Source organism: Helobdella robusta (assembly GCF_000326865.2).
Source record: "Helobdella robusta unplaced genomic scaffold HELROscaffold_116, whole genome shotgun sequence".
Lineage (NCBI taxonomy): Eukaryota > Metazoa > Annelida > Clitellata > Rhynchobdellida > Glossiphoniidae > Helobdella > Helobdella robusta.
In genome coordinates, this window is record NW_008703643.1 from 1 (window position 1) to 20,859 (window position 20,859).

General features: G+C 32.1%; 1 protein-coding gene across 1 annotated transcript; it reads left to right on the forward strand.

Moving 5' to 3' along the window:
- Positions 1-5,591: 5,591 nt before the first annotated feature.
- Positions 5,592-13,349, forward strand: HELRODRAFT_183710 (hypothetical protein; the record flags this gene model as incomplete). Its single annotated transcript, XM_009013298.1, has 19 exons — positions 5,592-5,672; positions 5,987-6,070; positions 6,179-6,321; positions 6,623-6,863; positions 6,981-7,195; positions 7,419-7,670; positions 8,205-8,284; positions 8,407-8,505; positions 8,661-8,764; positions 8,882-9,090; positions 9,289-9,531; positions 9,845-10,285; positions 10,347-10,772; positions 10,872-11,161; positions 11,241-11,434; positions 11,528-11,678; positions 11,755-12,071; positions 12,292-12,664; positions 12,934-13,349. The coding sequence occupies 19 exons, from the start codon at positions 5,592-5,594 to the stop codon at positions 13,347-13,349; spliced, it is 4,359 nt and encodes a 1,452-aa protein (XP_009011546.1).
- Positions 13,350-20,859: the final 7,510 nt, after the last annotated feature.

The following is a 20,859-nucleotide window of genomic DNA, read 5'->3' on the forward strand; positions in this document are numbered from 1 at the left end:
TTGATTGATTGATTGATTGATTGATTGATTGATTGATCGATCGATTGATTGTTTGTTAACTTGTGGTTGATGGATGTTCGTTTCTATAATTTCTCCATTGTCGTCATCATCGTCCTCTTTTCATCGTCATTATCATCGCTACCATCATCATCGTCGTCGTCATGCAACTCTTAAAAAGTCTTAAACTCACTAAGACTGTCATCACAAACAATCAATCAAAGCAACTAACAACCAATCGTTAAATAAATAATCATGAAGTCTTGTATTATTATTATTATTTTATTATTATTATTTTATTATTATTATATTATTATTATTATTTTATTATTATTATCATCCATTTTCATAATTTTGTAGGCCACCTTCCAGATATAGATATGAATAAATAGCTTAAATTTTTATCATTTCAAGATGTTCCTCGACTAATTTTTTTTTCCTGGTTTAACTCTACTCACGTCAACTCGAAATTGTACTCAAGTCAAAATAATTAATAAACTAATTATTAATTTATTTTTTTTAGTTATTATAATTAACTATAATTAATATTGGTTATCCCCCCTCTTGTTATATTACTCTCAAAAAATCGACGTATCTCATAGATTCTGTTTTCCGTTGAACCCGGCAACCATAAAACAGTAGTAGGCATCTATAGTTGATATCTCGCATTAGCTGTCCTAGTTAATTTCAATCAATTAACTCGAACTAATTAGCGATTTAGCTATTCAATTAGTTGAGAGGATGTTTGTCTAAGTTGTTATTTATTACTATCATTGGTAATGCAGCCGTGTGTATAGCGAGTTCTTTTTAACGATTGGAGAATGTGTATTTGTTATAAACATTTTTATTGAGATTTGTCATCTAATTAATTAATTAATTAATAATTATTTTTTAACTTGTTTCATGACTATTATATTCTATCCATTTAACGTTTGCTAAATTTGAGAAATTAAACTTTGCACTTTTGTGTATGTGTTACAGGAAATGCTGGAAGATATGGCGGAGCATGCACTGCTGCTGCTTTTCTGAAGGTTAGTTGATTGATTGATTGATTAATTGTTCGATTGATTGGTTGATTGATTGATTGATTGATTGAGAACTGACTGACTGGTTGGTGGGTTGGTCAGTTGTTAAGAGGATTGGTTAATAGGCAAAGCGTCTTATAAATCAAACCTACCTGTGTGTTATTGAGAGAGTCGTTTAATCTAATGTTTTCCTTGAATTAGGAAAAGTCATCCATTTGAAAAATAAAATAAAGTTAATTTAGTTTAATATAAAAAAAGTTAAAATAACTTGAAATTAACTGAAATTAAATTAAAAAATTTTTTTTTATAGGAGTTCACAAAATGCGATCACTGGATGCATATGGACATTGCGGGGGTCATGATGAACAACAGTCAGGTCCCGTACTTGCCTAAGGGAATGGCAGGTTTGTAGATTGTTTCTGAATTGTCGATGTTTTTGGGAATTGTTGATGTTTTGTGTGAATTGTTGGTGGTGTCTGTGAATTGTTGGTGGTGCCTGTAAATTGTTGGTGGTGCCTGTAAATTGTTGGTGTTTTGTGTAAATTGTTGGTGTTTTGTGTGAATTGTTGGTGTCTGTGAATTGTTGGTGTCTGTGAATTGTTGATGTATTTGAATTGTTAGTATCTGTGAATTGTTGATGTTTTGTGTGAATTGTTGGTGTCTGTGAATTATTAGTGTTTTTTGATTTTTTTTTTCTCTTGAGTTCATACACCTTGATTGTCTAATGAAATAAAATAAAAATTTTAAAGGGAGACCCACAAGAACCTTAGTTGAGTTCATCAGCAAGTTCAAGAAACCATGAAGCAAACTTTCCTCCTAGTTTCATTTTATAATAAATTAAATTACTTGATTTATTTTGGGATTAACGTTTAATTATCATCGTTGTTGTATTGATTTGTTTCAATTTATTTTAATTTTATATACGATTTTAATTTAGGTAACTGGATATTTATATAATGGACTTTTGAATATGTGCATGTATTTGTTTTCTTGTTTGTTTGCTTGTGTTTGTTTGTTTGTTTGTTGAAGATGGGTTTCTTTATTAAGTATTCTTAAAAGTATTTCTTGTGATGATCTCGGCGGGTAGGTTCTGTTATTTTGATGACTTTAATGGTTTATAATAATAAGATTTTATGTGTTGCTATGGGTCTTGTGTTCATAACTTGTTAGCGAATGGTTGTTTATACTCATTTTAAGGAGTTTATTGGAATACGAAGCGTAAAATAAAAGCAATCCGTTGACCAAGTTTTGCGATCTTTCGATTTGATTTAAATGTTTTTCGAATTATTTTCGTGCATTTGAACCGTCGCTAGAAGTAAAAAATAGTTTCATCTTGAAATCGGTCGGTTTGATTGAGTAATTTATATTGCGGAAGTCTAAAGCTGCATCATCAACATTAAATAATAATCACGATTCAATTCCAAACGACCGTCTAATAATTTTTTCATGTTTTTTTTTTCTGGATGTAAGTTCGTGCCATTTGTTTTTATTCTTTATCCGCCAAGATCTTTTTTTGGAAACTTCTCGAAAGTTCCTTCAGATCCAGTGGACTGTCGTGGAAAACTTAAAAAATTTTCATTGTTTAACCGTCAACATTATCAACCTAACAAGCACCATCTTCATATTTTCAGTCACCTTCATCATTTTCATTGACACTTTCATAACCATCCACATCGTCGCTGAAATTTTTATTGAGAAAATTTGAAATGTATAAAGATGAAAATTTGCCTAGAAGCTAACTTATCATGACTTTGATAAAAACCTGGACAAAATCAGGACTAACAATGTATATCGACAACACACTGATCGTCGAAACAACTTACTCATTTCAGCACACACCAACTTAATCATTTCATCAAAACAGCAATTTGCTTATTTGATCACCCCAAAATTCACTCATTTCATCTTACAACAACTCACCCATTCTACTATTTTCATACAGATACTCCCCCGTGAACGCTGATCTCATCCTGTTGAGGTCCAGCCTGTCAAAGTGGGCCTCCAGTTTCAAAACTTTAAAATTGGCAGTTTCGTCCAAAGGTAATTCCGCATCTTGCATTTCTTGTGATGGTGGGGTTAAAAAGGTTAAAGGTAAAAGGTCTATTATATACTTCCTAGGTTCAACAACACACAAACATTTGTTATGAATACGTGCTAAACGACTCATCACACGCGAATCAATCAATCATTTAGTTTATAAAGCGCTATTTTCGCGATGTTCAACAGCGCTCCTCAATGAATTTTGCAAGCAGATGGGTCTTGAGATCCGCACTGAACTTCGAAATGATGGAGGTAGTCAGAGAAGGAGGTAGAGAGTTCAAGAGAAAAGGGCCAGAAAAAGCAAATGCAGATTAAGCAAAAGAAAGTTTAACACGAGTTAAAAAGAAGTGAGTACAAGAAGACGATGATAAAATTTATTCTATATTTTATAAGTAGCCAGTGCATGAAAACAAGATATGGAGATATATGAAAAAAGAAAGGGACATGAGCAACTGGACGAGCAGCAGAGTTAAAAGCTTTACTTAAAGGATGGATTGTAGAATCAAGAAGACCATAGAAGAGCGAGTTACAATAATCAATCCTAGATAAAACTAAAGAAGTAACAAGAAGGAGGAGAGTAGAATCGTCAAAAAGCAAAAGTTTTTTTTAATCTACGTTGATGGTAGTAAGAAATTCTAGCAACAATATTAATCTGAGAAGAAAGAGACATGCTAGAAGCCTAGACTACGAAACTTGTGAGAAACATCAAGAGTTTTATAATCAGGTAAGATAATAAAAGAAAAAGTTTCGATTTATTAGAACAAATTAATTCAAATTTAGAAAGATTAAGATAAAGAAACATAGTCAGACATAGAGATAGATTACGAAGAAGACTATTGAGATTAGATAGAGGAAGCATGTGATTGGCGGGAATCTTTTTGTCATATTCCGGCGTGATGGCTCAATGGTTATAGGCGCCTGGTCATGCTGCTGCACTGACTGGGTTCGAATACAAAGATAGATCCCCGCCTATCATATGCAATGTGTATGATGCGTGGTTTGCCCGCGTATTCATATACGCTGTGTGTGTTTGTCATTGAAAGCCCTGAAGCAAGTGCAAAGGAGAGAGTATGCTTTTAATTTATTTAATGGAAAACTTATGATGATATGATCAACATAATGACGTTCTATACAATATTAGACGATTCAATGTGAAAAATTAAAATTAACTATGACAAGAACGAGGATGAATAAGATGAAGTAGATGAATAACCATTTCTGAAATAAGCATTCTCCCTGTTGAACAGTTCAGCTGCTCGTTGTTCATCTGTTACTGTTAAGGTTACATTTTTTAGACTTTGTTGAATTTTTTCTAAATGCATTTGTTGGTTTGCAGCCTATTAATTGATATCTCTATTTATATGAATAGTTAGTGTTCATCTCATCAATTTAGTAGCATATGTCCACCTACTTTCATTCCATCTTCTGCCATCTATCCAATCGAGATAAATCGAGATAATGGTGGCATAATACAATATGGATTTCATTTTTTTTTTGGTTAAAAGAGGGGATTATTATTCATGTGCTATAATTTCAAATTTGAACAACCAACTTTCAAACTCTTCAAACTTTGATTTTTGTTATGCTTTCAACAAGATATCTGTCATTAAGTTACGTCATCTGGACAGCGATATAAAAATGTTTTGTTTTGTTTTTGCAAGTCGTTAAGTTCATAGAAAAATTGAAAATCTGTTATTTCTAGTTAATTTCAATTCAGTGCATGGTTAGCACTAATTTGAAACACTTTTGTAGCACTAAGTTGAAGATATTTTAAAAACCAAGGAACTTTGCATCGTGTCCTATAATAAATGAATGTTTTTGTAAGAAGTTGAATTCAGATATTTAAAAATTTTAATATAAAAGTTAAAGAACACACTTTTAAAGAAAGTCTGACTATTTCATTTTATTCTATCGGAAGCGTAACCCAAAGAGGACTATGGGGCTGAATATCCAGAAAAACAGGTTTGAGGTTACATTTAACGAAATTTTAATGAATTTTGGCTTCAAATTTTGTAAGCTTTCAACGACAGCATTCTGCATTTTTTAACCAAGTTTAAAAAAGTTCATGAAAAAGTATAAAATAAGCCAAAGAATTCGTCAAATTTTTTTGACAACTCCCAAACTCTGGCAACAACACTGCATCCAATGTCCCATCATAAATTGTCATGAAAAGAGTCAGCTGCACAATACTCATAGATCTCAATGACGTGGGAGCGAATGTTTGTATACATTGCGTTCAATTAGAGTAAACAAATGATTGTTTATTTAAATTTTAATTTCATAAAAATGCTCTGATCAGTTTGTTTTCTGCATTTAATAACCGGACATAAAAATTTAAATATGTTTTTTTATCTAATAATAATTGATATTTTTGTGATAAATTAATAGCGAATTGTTAGATTGTTAACTAAATTTGATCATTATTTTTACTCAACATTAGTTGAAACATTGTAAAATAAGTCGTATAAAGACAACGCGATAGTTCGATTAAACATTTCGTAGTTGACTTTGTGAAGGAGCATTTTCAAGATGAACAAGCAGATCGACATGACTCAGAGCCTCAGCACTATGTTTCTGCCGTTCACGACCATCCCAAACAGACATATCATTGTTTGTCTTATTAATTTAGCTATTTAAATAATAATAACTTAAATCATTTATCTAGATTTAATTGACATGTTCATAAATCTATAACAAACAACAATTCTACCTCTGTTTGTGTAAAAGGAATGATAATTTTGAGCGAAACTTGATTAAAGATTGAAATTAATTTATAATCTCAGCAAAAAGAATTGTTTTTTAAAAATCGGAAATTGAATTTTTTCACAATAAATGTGAAATTAAATACAATTGATACAAATCATTTTTCATGAAAAACAAGATTTCCAATAAGATTTCCATCGTGATTCAATAAAAAATTGCAGACCCGGAACTGGAGGGGGGAGAGGTTGGGCAGAGGGCAAGCGCCCCTGGCAACAAATTTTATGGGGGGTAGTTTTAAGTTTGTGGTGTGTAAATTAAACAACTGCATTAAAACAATAGTAATTGTTTGGTGGGAGAAGGGTCATATTTTGAAGTTTTTTTTATTTGATCCTTGATTTACTTTGCTGCTGCAGCCAAGTTTTAGCAAGTTAATAAAGAAAACGCCATCTGTTGGAGTTCAAACAAAATGTGCCGTCAAATGTTCGCTCAGTTCTGAAGCTTTTGTCAAGTGGCAGAGCAGAGCTTTTTTCAAGAAATCAACGAAAAACTTTTCAAAGTTTAAATTTCCATTTTTTATTTGTTTATGTTAATTAACTTATTTTTGAAACTTCAGCAGGTCTTTATACCAACGTAACATTTTGTTTCGTATGTGGCCGGGACTGTGGAGACGCCGCATTGATAGGACGAAACAATTTTAATTTTTGATCATTAGCACCGTATCAATATTAACCGCTCTGATCTGTCGCCAACAACATTTCATTTCAGATAAAACTACGTTCTTATTAAAAAATCAATAATTTTCATTGATGGGGACCAGAAGATTTTAATTAAAAATTAAAAAAAAAAACAAATTTCAGTTTCAGCGTGAGTTACAAGATACGAAAAAAGGACGACTCGACATGCAGCTTGTACCACTACGACGATGTTGATCTGAGGAATCAGCTAGTGAGCCGAGATGATGATTCTCTGTACGGCGATCTCTACAACAGGCAGACGGGCAGCCTTCCATCACTGGGAGGTCTGGGACTTAAACTGGATCAACTGCGCTCCGAGCTTCCCTCCTCTTTGAAGAATGTTTCAGGGAATACGGATGATGAAGTGAGTTATTGTTATATTTTTTGTTTTTGAAATACTTTTAATCAAATTCAGACGTAAAATTAACTTAAATAAATACAAAATTTAAAGTTTAACATTATATTTTTTCCTCATTTTAAGAAGTCTTTGTATAACAAACTTTTGGCCAAAAAACTGGCTCTTGAAAAAAAAATGATGAGCCAAATATTAAGGAGACCACCGAAATTTGCTGATGAGTCTTTTGGAAAGAAAGACAAAAAAGAAAATCCTTATAAAAAGAAACTCAAATCAAACAAAGAAAAGTTTTTGAAACTTGTAGCGACGTCACAACCGAACTTTGGACCCTGCCCTGATATGTAAGTTCTTAAAATGAAAAACAAAAGATGAAACACATTGATAAAACGCATTTGCAAACAATCGCAATAGTGCAATTTTGTAAATCAAATTTAGAACTAACGCCCAGTGATAAAGAACCAAATTTTTTTATGTTGATAATAGGTGCACTCAAATTAAAATATCAAAATCTAAAAAAATTGTGTTTGCTTTAGTACATGAGTAAAAAATTAAAAAAAATTAAAGGCAACACAAAACCTTCGATTTAGAGGATCTGTGTGGAGAAATGTGCAGTAGACAAGCGGGCGATGAAGATCACGAAGAAGATGAAAAATACGTAGATGATGATTATAACGCTTACCAGGATGTTGGGAACGACGACTACAGCAAAATGTTCTTGGATGACTACAGAAGACTCGTGCAGTATGGAGATCTCAGACCTCTGCTGTGTGAAATCATAAGAGCTGCCAGGAACAGTAGAACCACAAATCTCAAATTGTTAATTTAAATTAAATTTGTTTGATTGAATTGGAACTATTCAGTTACTCAAATTTGTGTTAATGAAAAAAAATTGTCATTTTTAATATAAAGGCATTTCACGATGGCTTTATTATTTTCCCATGCATGTGCAAAGTGGCGGATCCAAAATGTAGAGCGGGTTTGATGAATTTCTCGTGACGAATATCTTTCTGCTTTTTTCTCATTAATTTTTTAATTCAAGACTAAATGTTCGTTTTGATAATTTTTTTGTCGTTCGTTGGTTTAATTTAAAAAAGAAGGCAACTGTGTTATAATCTTTCAATATTCTGCTACATTTACAGATATGTTAATAACTTTGTATGGATCTAATTGCTGTACCTAATGCTTTACCGCATCTTCGTTGGACCCGCAACTGCAAGTGCATGCAAATAAAATTCAAATTAAAAACTTTCAAAATAAAAAAAGCAAATGATAAAATTAATATCTGCTTGTAAATCCAAATAACTTATAATATTTTCCTAATTTAAACTAAGCGATCTTTTTTTGAAAAAGATTTTTGGCTCGATATTTGGAAGCCAAGTTTGACGGAAGGTTGTACATTGAAAATCTCTCCGATGACGAAGAAAAATCTCGTAGGACTTGCAAATTTTTTAACATTTGCAATAAAAATGCTTAATAAAATATTATATTTTTAGCCTTATTCATTTTCAATGAGGTAAGATCAGTTGATTAATATTACGTTTCAAATAAACAGACCACAGTTTTGAGTTCCCGAAAATAACAAATGAAGATGATAACGATTATGTCCAATTTATCCTTTACGAGTCATTGAAAAATTTGCATTTTTGTCCAGGTTGCTCATACAATTTTAGATTTTATTTCATTGTTTCTCGTTGGACATATTTGTTAACGGCAACTTCATACGATGAGGATTTTTTTAAATTTAAAAACTTTGTATGGAAATGTGTTTGAATGTTAAATGAATTAATTCTTTTTGGATGAAAACAGCTCGTATGGAAGATCGAACAGTAAAAGCGAAAATATCTGACAGTGAGATTTGTTCAAATTCAAGCGAAAATACGAAAACGTCTTTTCTTCGTGTGAGACAAAAAGTATATAGACCAATTATTCTCCAACTACCGCAAGACCAAGAAATAAAAATCACCGAGTAGAGTTTCAAATTAAATGATTTTAAATTAGATAACTTTAACTATATATAAAATTGTTAGAAAATAAATTTGTCGTGCAGAGTTAAGAAGAAAAAACCCGTAAAACCTGTAGAAATTGATCTGGGAGAACAACCATTTGACGAGGAAGATGAGTTGGCCTACTTGAAGTATCTCATACAAAAGAAAAACTTGAATCGTCCCATTGAATATGAAGTACGTGACATAAAAGGTACCGAGCAAACAGTTGCGAAGGATTTTATCATGGAAAGGTTTTTATTTTATCTCTTCCATTTATTCTAACGTTTATATTTAGCAAAACAACTATCGTCAAAATTTTTATTTGCCTGCTGTTTCTCAACGTTTCTTCATTTTGTAATTTGATTTGTTATTCCAATTATTTTCTAATGATTTAGTACTAGCATAAAAACTAATGAAATGAATGAATTCTGGTAACATTCAATTCACAGTCCGTTCAGTCATTTATTTAACTTGCAAAAGCATCGCGAAAAAAGTCCTGTGAAAAAACTCATTGATATCTCACCAACATGGCATGCCATTTTAAAAAAACATAAAAAAGATTATGACAAATGGAAAAAAAATCCCCGCGGAGAGATTTATTGGGAGCCAGGTGAACGTTTCAACAAAGAAAGAATAGTTTTGCTTCCGCCGAAAATAGAGAAAGTCACCGAACTTAGCGATTACGAAAAAGAGTTAGTTTATTATTCAAAGTAAAAAATTTTTTTAAAATTTTTTTTGCGTTCTGAGAAAAAATTATAACGGAGACAAAACATTTTAAATTACGGTGAAATATTTTGGGGGCATCCAACGTTATTCAAGTTAATTAAACAAAGTTCTCTATTTCAACAAAAACTCTTAGTTTTAAAACATTTCATACATGAAAACGCAAAATAGCGAAGCCCTGTCTAAATTTTTTATTAATATATCAAAATCAAAGCTAATTATGAGCCGTAGAAATTTTTATTTCATTGAATTTAGTCGTAGCGTTTAATTTAAATTTCAAAGACGCATTGCCAAGAAAAGAGCCTTTTGCACGCGTAGGCTGGCTGCCGAGATGAAATACAACGAGTCGTCAAAGAAGGAAATGTTCAATGCACTAAAATCACTCATCGATATTGAGAGGGAATTCCACCATGACAAGAAGCTACCACTTGAAGACACCGTGCCAGATCAACCAGCCGAATTTCCAACGTCGCATTACGAAGAATTATTGGCGAAAGAGAAAAAAATAAGGCAAGAAGCAACGATTCAATCAACGATTCTACAAGAAACATTAGCAAAAATTAAAAGAAAGAAAAGTAAATCGTTGTTACTGAAAAATTTTGAGTGTCGAAAAGATTGCACTCATGACGACGACGAAGACGATTATCGTGCAAGTCTCGCAGAGGATGCGCCAGATGAGGAGGATGAAAACAAATCCGCGATTGTAAAGAAAAATATATCATTGTGAGATTTTCTAATAATTCTAGACCTACTTTTTATAAAAGCTCTTTTTAATTATTTGCAGGTTGAATTCATATTCGAGTTGTCTGAAAGATATCGGTGAATGGAAATGTCTGACCAACATTATACAAAATATAATTAGAAACTCTCTAAAAAATCAAATAAGTTATCTGGCTGAACAAATAATAGTACAGGACAAAAAAAGCGTCGCATCTAAGAATGCCAGCCAGTTGGCAGCTCCACATGTCCAGAAGTTCAGTGAAAAGCTTTGCGTTTGCTACTTCAGACATTTGCTGGTGCAGGAATCCAATAAAAATAAAATTTTCAAATCCGTTTTAGAGTCTATGAATGAAAATCTTCTTAACGGAATACTTGTCTTCATTGGACAAGGGTGCACTAATTTGAACAGCATGTTATCGTGGGAGCTGTCCACTTCTGATTATAAATACACTGGACTAAACGAAACTCTTTTAAAGGAAGAAGATATGTGGTATGTAGATTCAATTGTTTGAAATACTATCTAGTTTTGTAGAAAATCTTTTGTCATAACGATACCGAAATTAGCTTAAGTGAACCATTCACGTTTCAGGCCTTTTGTTGCTAATTGGGAAGATTTTTTTAAACAACCGAAAAAATTGCCACTGACATTAAGAGATGATTTTGGTCGTGCAATAGATTTCTTCAGTGACCTCGAAAACCAGGACCCAATGTGCAGCACTGTCGAACCTCTCCAACCGATAAACTTGATGAAAATTGAGAATATTTGGCAGGACCTGCCTTCAACGCAAGATTTGGTGGGAAACACCGAATTTTTTGAACAGCCTGTTAAGGATATGAAACTCGTGTTAAAAGTTAAAGATTTAGATCCAAATATTTTTAGTTAGTGATTTTTTGCAATTTTATATATCAAAATTGATATATATTTTCAAGTATTTTCAAAAATAATTTTAAAATTTAGATCTGTTGGAAATTAAAAAAACTGCGGAAGAGATAACTAACTCTACTATAAAAGATCTCAATCTAATTGAGATGTTCAGCAATTTCTCAAAAGATGTAGCAAACACAAACTCAGCAATTTTGTCGCAAAACTGGGGAAAGGAAAAAATTCAAGCGCTCTTCATTGACAGCCAAGAAAGCATCGAAACAAATAAAGTTTTGGATCAAAGAGATGTTGAAATTTTTTAGTTTTATATTTGCTCAAAAAATTAGTTTAAAAATTAATATGCGAAAGTGAATGTAATACAGGTTAGAAAGTCACTTGCCGTTGACCTTGCCAACACGATGGAGGCCGAGGCACCGGACAGTCTGAAAAAACCTGGCCTTCACAATATGGTCCATATAGAGGAAAGTGACTCCTCGTCAAATCAAGATATGTCAGAAATGATTGTTAACAGAGGTTATTTTTTAGACACCGTTTATAAACTTAGCTATCTTATAAGCATCTATAAATCCGAACCTAATACTCTCTGCAGACAAACAAACGCAGAGTGAAACAGCCTTGAAAGATGAGGAACCTGCCTTCCGACAGAACAGATTGAATACGCGTTCAGCTACCCAACTCGCCGCTACGCTACAACCCCTCCTATCAGCTCTCAACTCCAAAAATGCATCCCTCTTCTCTTCAAACCTCATACAGAAAGATATCGATTTTAAAGCTATGACGGGCCAGAATGTGAAAGTAACCTTGTCCATCAAAACCGACAAGGAAGCCGATAATACGTACAAGAAGCGAAAATTTTTGATGGATCAAAGACGAAGCAGAAAAATTAATCTTATGTTGAACATGGAGGTTTATGAAGAATTTTTTTTATATTGTAGATGAATTTTCCGATCATAAATCAGTTACTAACAAAATAAAAAAAAATAATCCTTAAATCGTTCAACATAAAAATTTTAAATTTTACAAATAATTTTATCTTAACGTATTCGGTTCACATAACTTATAATTGAATTAAAGCTGTTAACCCCATGACGTTCGTATGACACCACACAAACAAAATACCGAGCAGATGATGGGACGGGCCAGTCATTCCAACATCATCTCCGACCTGAACACTCCAAGAAGTATGAAAATGTTTAAGAAACCCTCACTCAAGAACGACGACGAAGCGTCGCAAGCAGACGAAGGCAGCTCAACTTCCGTCGTCGACGCCATTAAGAATCTCACGCCTAGATCAACACAACTCGCTTTCAACATCCTCTACGACAAACTCAGCAAATTAACAAATAGCGAGAATCAGAACTTTGAATTGAAGTCTTCCAGCTTGTTCGCTCTCAATCCCTCATTTTCGCAGTACGCTGAGTCAACATTCAGCCTACCAGTACCTCCTCCTACTACAAATCATTCCCACATTTCCAGATCCTTCTTGTCAGAGAGGGGATGTTGGTTTTTGTTGCTGTTTTTCTGCGTTTGTGGTCGCCTTCTATTGTGTAGTCTTGTTAATTACATTTTCAAGTTAATTTCACTAATATTCTTTAGTTCTTATAACTATTCAGCTTCGTTATAAATGCTTTTTTTCTGTTGTTTTTAAAACATCATACGCTAATTTTTGTCACTAGACAGCATTATTGAAATGTTAAAAAATTAATTACCTTTAAATATCTTATGTCGCTATAACAAAAAGAATATTAAATATATTTTTTAAAATCAGCGATTTCAGAGATAGCGAGAACAATGGCGAAGAACAAAGCGATCAAGCCGATAGACGTGATCAAACTGTTGGAGTACCACCAAAAACTGATGGCTGCTCTGAGTGACGCCAATTTCTCGAGAGATACCACGACGTCTCAGAGTCTCAACATCATCAAACCATCTACAAAAGTTGTTGTCTATCCCAGCGACGGTACAACGCATGCCGTCGATAGCAGTGATGCAACTGAAGATGCGGCAAATTATGTTGCGATTAATGTCGCGAATGATGTTGTTGCGTATAGTGTTGCAAAAAATGTTGCAAATGATGTTGCGATTTATAAGACGAATGGTGCTGCTCCCGACGAGGCTACTAATGATGTTGGAGATGAGGTTGTTGCGGATGAGGATGAAAAGAATGACGATGCCGTCTCATAATGGTGAAATGATGCATCCACATCGAGTTGCGAATAATGTTGCTTGCGAATGATGTTGCTGCGTATGGTGTTGCAGACAATGTTGCAACTGATGTTGATTATTTGTTGGTTGATTTATTTATTATTTTAGTGTTGTGCTGAAGCTGGTTACCCCAACGTTAACATAGAGGGGTGAGAATTTTGATGATGTAATTTTGGTGGTGACAAACGTTAAGGATGATAGTGGTGGTGAAATAAATGATTTTAAAAATGACTTTGGTGATGACGTGTGAGGAAGATGTTTCTTTTTATCATTACGTTGATAAAAATGATATTCCGTTTTCTAATATTAAAAATCACATGTTTCATTTTTGTTTTGCTCACTTACTTTAAGAACAAGTTTGATTTTTGTTCATTTGAAAAAATTTCTCATTCATGGTTAGTTTCTTTTTATCTTTTTTCAATTAATTTTTTTTTGATTTTATAAAAAAACTATTTTATAAAAAATTTGCAGTGTATTTTAACAACAATCTAGATTACAAAATAGCATAAACACAGACATAAACGAAACTTTTAACGAGGAGGAACATAGTAATTTAGTCAATGAAGATGACTAAAATAAATTTCACCCTAAAATTCTTTCACCTTAAAAATGCCTTTTAAATTTTAGATATACTCAATTAAATTTATCGAAAGCTCTTTCACACAACTGAAAAACTCCAACAAATTGAGTCTGCGTATGTTTATGGTGGCTGGTCTTACGTGCAATGGTATTATTATATATAGTGCGTACGATCGTACGAGACGCTTGGATATATTTACAGAGCGTTTTCTTTTCAGCATCGTTCGAGTCACAATGATGTTTGTTTGGTGGCTATACCGACCGATAAGTTTCACTCACTCACTAGTTTATTATCTCTAAATGAAAATCTTCACTTTTACATTTTAAATATTTTAATAATCGCTTTAGTTGTTTAATTAATTAATTAATTAATTAAATAAAAATTAACTATTTGTTATTTTATATCGACAAGTTATTGGAAACCATTGAATAAATGTTTAATTAGGGTAATAAATTTTTTAAATTTCTCAAAAATTAAAATAAACAGCCAACGTGTATTAAATATTCAAATTAAATATTTTTACTCTCATTAATTTTGGTTGTTGAATCGTTTATCATTTGGATACATGTTACAAGAATTGTCAATTGACAGAAGTTCGTATTTTTAATTAATTGAGAAATTAATTTTTTCTGCTAATTCTACGTTCAACCATTCGAAAATAATTTTTTTGACCAAAAATTGTGTAATATTCATAATAATGCCATTGACGACTGCTGGACTATTCCTTCTAAACAAACTATTGAAATTTTAAGAATCCGGTAATCATTTGTTATCCTCTGGTGAATTTTTTATTTAAATTTATTTACCGCCAACTTCTCTAACTTTGAAACCTGTTATTTCATTCATCAGCAACTTTTTTTTGCAATTTTGCAATAAAATCTACAATTTTAACTCGAATTGTCAAATCGAAAAATGCAATTTTTATAATAAATCAATAGCGTTGGCGGAAATTGGTTTGGGGTAAATTTGGAAGTTGTAAAGTTTTTAAAAATTGGGAAGAAATTAATGTGGGTGGTGTCAGCCCAAAACCCCCCTTTTTATGGCTAAACTCCCTAAATCTCGACAAATAACAAAAGTTTCGCAAACTTTGCAGTTTTTTATTCACTTTCAGATTCTCGTTAAATTAAACATTAAGTTAATTTCATCAACTCGCACACGAAAGCGCTGGGACATTTGATTGCCCATTTAATTTTTGAAACAACAAAATTTATTTGAGATCATAGAGTGCAGGCTACTTTACGGTTGCACTGGAAAGGTTGTCTGTTTGTTTGATTGTCTGTCTATTCGTTCATTTGTTTGTTCATTCGTTTATTTGTTTGTTCATTCGTTTGTTAGTTGGCTCCCAGAAAAAATTTCATTAAGGACATTTTATTAAACATGGACTGCAAGGAAAAGAATGCTATTTAACGTTAAACAGTCATACACGCAACAAATTAAATTAAAAAAATTTATTCCCATAAATTTTTTCAATCATGTAAAAATTCTATTTCAAAGTAAATTTAATCATTTTATTTATTTTTTTCTATCAAAAAGCTGAACAAGAAAGCTTTACTATTCAGTTGTGTTGTAACATAAAAATATATTGCTAAAAGAAACACAAATGACCAAATCGTATTTAAGAAAAACCAATAGCTCTAAAACAAATCCATTTTATTATTTAAAACTCCTAACAGATCATCATTCTGCCATCCACGTTTTGTTTGTCATCATCATCACCAGCTGCCATCATTCTCATAATGTTATTGCTGGCCATTTTTTATGCAATAATATCAAGCAACCACTCCGTGCCAGTCGTGGCTGATATAATTTTCAGAATTATCATCCTCTTGTCTCTCTCTCTCTCTCTCTCTCTCTCTCTCTCTCTATATATATATATATATATGTATATGTATATATTTCATATGTATATTTTATATATTATATGTTATATATTATTATTTTATATATTATTTATATATTATATTATATTTATATGTATATTTTATATATTTATTTTATATGTATTATATATATATATATATGTATATATATATATATATATATATATATCGACAATCATTTCCAGCAGGGGATTTGTATAACTCAGGCCTTTGTTCCGGTGATTAGCATTTCTCGTTATCAGTGACTTTTTTAATTTTACTGTTTTCTTTATTAAATAGATATGGCATCTTTCATGGACATATATATACAATTTACTATATAGAAGTCTATGGTTTCTTTTTTGGACACACACACTACACTTACACACACACACACACATACACACACACACACTCACACACACACACATAAATGTATATATATATATATATATATATATATATATATATATATATATATATGTGTGTGTGTGTGTGTGTGTGTGTGTGTGTGTGTAATAGCGTGCGTGTTAACATTCATTATTTTAAAAATAAATATAGTAATCATCATCGCCCTAATCGTCGTCTTCATACCATAATTATAAAATCATCATCATCATCTTCATCACCGTTTTACCACCATCATCATCTTCATCTTCTTCTTCATCCTCATCATCGTCATCAATTTCACCGTTTACGTCGTCATCATCATCAATATCATCATCAATATCATCATCATCATCAATATCATCATCATCATTCTCATCATCATCAATGTCATCAACTTCTTATGAATTTCTTATCGACGCCTCGCAGATATTCATGGCAGAGAATATACGCCTAACCCTCAAAACCTGTTAGGAGCGCTGATATGTGAAGAAGAATAACATTATGATGATGGGAATAAGTATAATCCTCATCATAGTCATATAATCACATTTTTATTATTATTAATGTTATTATTATTATTATTCCATTAATCTTCACAATATTCGCTATAAATAACACTCATCGACTGGTCACCATCATCAAAATTATCATCATCGTATTATCATCATTACCAACACCACCCACATCATCAATATCATCATCATCATCATCATCGTATTAACATCATTACTACCACCATCACCTCCATCATCATCATCATCATCATCATCATCATCATCATCATCATCATCATCATCTACATCATCATTATCACAATCAATGATACATCAATCCATCATAGCAGATAAGTATGTGAACGTTAAAACGGCAGTTTTGGTTTAAGTCTGCATTTGCATCAGCCAACGCACGCAGTTCATTCCGCATCAAAGAACGTTTCAAGTGCAAATCTCTCTCTCTCTCTCACGCACACACACACACACACGCGCACACTACACACACGCCGCATACACACAAGTGTAAGCCACCTCGTAAGAATTGTTATGTTAAAATGTAATGTTACTATGATATTGTCATAATGACTGAAAATTATTTCACAATGTTATGTTTAATATGTATCGCTATCAAATTTAGTGGGATAATTTTGAATGTTTACCAAATTTGCTTCACTTTTCTAACAACTACCAATTTTGTGTGTTAAACCAAGAAAAATCAAACTTCATTTTCCATTTTTGTTCTGGTAGATGATTTTATTTAAAAATAAAACTTGTTAGGGCATGTCAGGCTGTCAAATATTCATTTAATCGAATAAGCAACTCTGCGATTTTGATGTCAGGGTATAATTCTTGACGGAGAGACAAACAACACAATCGAAGCCACTCATGCTCTTGTTTGTTGTCTTTCATTGCATTGTTGGTTTTTTTTTTTTTTTTTTTTTTTTTTGTTAAAAATTTAATTTTCGTGAAGCTTTTTTTTAATGATTTTTTGTTTTAAGTTTTTACATTGCTGGTGTATTGAAAATCTTAAAAAGTGCGTTGTCATTTTTTAGATTCCATAATCATCACCGACCGTCTGAACAAAATTAATTTCTTTGAAATATTTTTATAATACAAAATTTATAATAAAAAATATTTATATTTATTTTCATTAGTTTAAAAGAAAGGAAAAAATAAAACAAACGAAAAAATAAAATGAATAAAAACATTTTCTAGCGTGCCAAACACGTTTATAAGACACTTTGTTTTGATTATTTTGTTATGTTAGAATCATCTTTATAACTTTTGTCTATTCTGATTTTTCTCTTTAATTGAAAGCTAAACAAACAGTCATATTTATTTTATCAAATAGCCAGGACTTCATGGTATTTGTTGATGTAATTCTAATGAAAAATTAAATTTTTAAGTGTAAACAAAAATGTTTCCAAACATTTAATAATTTCAAAATTTTGTTGACTCCTATAGAAGATATATCAATTGATAATTAATTTTCGCATGACAGAGAGAGAGGGAGAGAGAGAGAGAGAGAGAGAAAGAAAGAGAAAGAGAGAAAGGAGAGAGAGAAAGGAGAGAGAGAGAAAGAGAGAGAGAAAGAGAGAGAGAAAGAGAGAGAGGAAGAGAGAGAGAAAGAAGAAGAAAGAGAGAAAGAGTGAAAAATAAATCGAGGAACGAATGACTGTTTAGCGTGATCTCATTAATCAATGCAGAAATTTAACAGATTAAAACCGCTAATTAAAATTAACAGTTAATTAATGGGAAATTATCCAAGAGGTCAGCCTTGTCATGCCATGCTATGTTGTGTTTCAAGCTTTTGGAAAAAAATTTCAACAGTTTTTGCTGTTGGTATTGTTGTGTAATACTCACTGTATTTTAATTGTTGCTAATGGTTGTATTTGTATCATTAGTATGATCGATTGTATTTATTTATATAATAATTAAAATTCACACATCAACAGCAGACAGACAGTTCACGTAAATACACGTAAAACCACGCATCCCACCCATTGCATCCAATAAGCCGGGACCTTTCTGTAACCGAATCCGGTCCTTGCAATAGCATTGCCAAGCACTTTACCGCTACACCATGGCGTATTATGATGAGATTGTTGATTTTATGGTGTTATTAGATTTTGTAATTGTTCGTGTGGATTAATCCTGTGGTTATGTGTTTGTGTGTATGAACGTTTGGTTTATTAATATTTTCTAATGGTTTTGTTGTTATTAATGAAGAGGTTGTTGATGTGGTGTTGTTTTTTTTATTGTGCCATGTTGTTGTTTGAAGCTGTGATAATTAAACTATACATCTCTATTTTGAGATATACGTGCGTTTGGACAGAACTAACCAAAACGATTTTGAACTATTTAGCCGTGATAATATAGAGTGTTGTTGTTTTGTTATATTGTTTTCTGTGTTATATTAATTTGCTATGCAGTAATTGTTGCGAAATTTGTTGTTGCATCGTTGTTCGTCTGATGTTTGTTTTTTTTCCATCATGGTTTGCCTTTCCTAGAAAGTTTTTTCCAACAGAATCTTGTCACGTTTTGTAGAAAGGGAGTTTTCCGCGCAAGATGCTTTGCGGTTGTAGTGACGTTGTGTTAATATTTTTGGTGTTATGCTGTTGTTGATGTGTTGTGTTATTGTTGCTGATGTTGTTGTTGCGTTATTGTTTTTTTATGTTGTAGTGTTGTTGTTGTTGCTGTTTTGCCAGTTGAAAAAGTTTTTTTTTCAAAAATTATAAAAGGTTTTCGTCTTAAAAAAACACTAGTGATTAATTAACACAAACAGTTTGTGTTGCTGCGTTGATTTTATTTGCTAGAGCAATATTTTATCGTTATTCACGTCCTCTAAAAAATTATTTTTACTCTACGATCCATTTTACCACAGCTACAAACAACAACACGGCACAATAAAAAACACAACCCAACAACTGAATGACCATCACCAATAACAACAAAACAAATAAAAACAACAATTAAACGCGAACATGATGATCAGAAAACTCGTGAATTTTCTGTTGTTTATTTTAAAATTAGGTTAAGATTTCAATTGGTGTTATACTTTAGCAAAGCTACATCAACACTGGCATTGATTATGTGTGTTTGTTTATTTTATCGTAATGGGATGTTAACCTTCGTGTCATGTTAGCGGGCTAAAACGTTCCAAAGGGGTACTTATGTTGTGCATTTGTGTTTATCATGCGTGTCTTCCCGCCCATAGTGTCATGTTTGACGTGCTATTGTCATGGTTTTCAGTTTGCCGTGTTGATTTTCTGGTCCTACTCCATTAGCGATGTTGGTGACATCAATGCTGGCTCAAGTTTTCTTGCGTGAGTTGTAATTCAAATCTTAAATAAGAAATTTTTCGGGAGTTTGTGTAGAAATTAGTTTAAACATAAATATTTATAGGTAGTTCTGCATACGTCAGAACTCTATAGTATCGAAGAAAAGAAAGATTGGTCACCCCTTCAAGATGGCTGTTAACATTTCACATCACATTAAGAAAATATATTTAAAAAACAACGTTGAATCTCCGATAGATTGATTTCAATTTCATTTTACACACTTTTTTGTAGTTTTATCCGTTAACCGATAGTAAAAATTTTCCTGCACAACTGAAGTAGGAGCATGGGCGTAAAAACTGTTCGAAACTGTTTTAATTTTTGAGAAAACTTACCTAATTATCTCGGAAAATATAGATTTTGTTGTTCTTGGTATGCAAGTAAATTGAAATTGCTTTAATTTCTTCCAACATTGAAAATTTAAACAAAATTTTGTCGGTTAGTTACAGGATTTTACTTTCAGTACAATGCTCTGTTTCGACTTTATTGAATTTTTTGACAAATGCTCCTAGACTAGAAAGGTCTTTTGAAATTAAAATTTTTTAAATAATTTTCATCGTTCTGTGTTGGAGAGTGTGTGACCACATTTTTAGCATTTCATCTAGAACATTTTGATATTTTAAAAGCTTGATGACAAAAATACCTGCTGCATTATATTTATCGAATTGAATGCATTAAAGTTTGCATCAGTATTCATACCTCGGCACTTTGTCCTTCATGAATGTTCTATCAGTGATCGTTTGCGTGTTGTTGCTGCTTCTACTTCTGCTTGTTAGGTTGTTGGTGGTGCTGTTGATGCTGCTGCTTGTTAGGTTGTCGTTGTTGTTG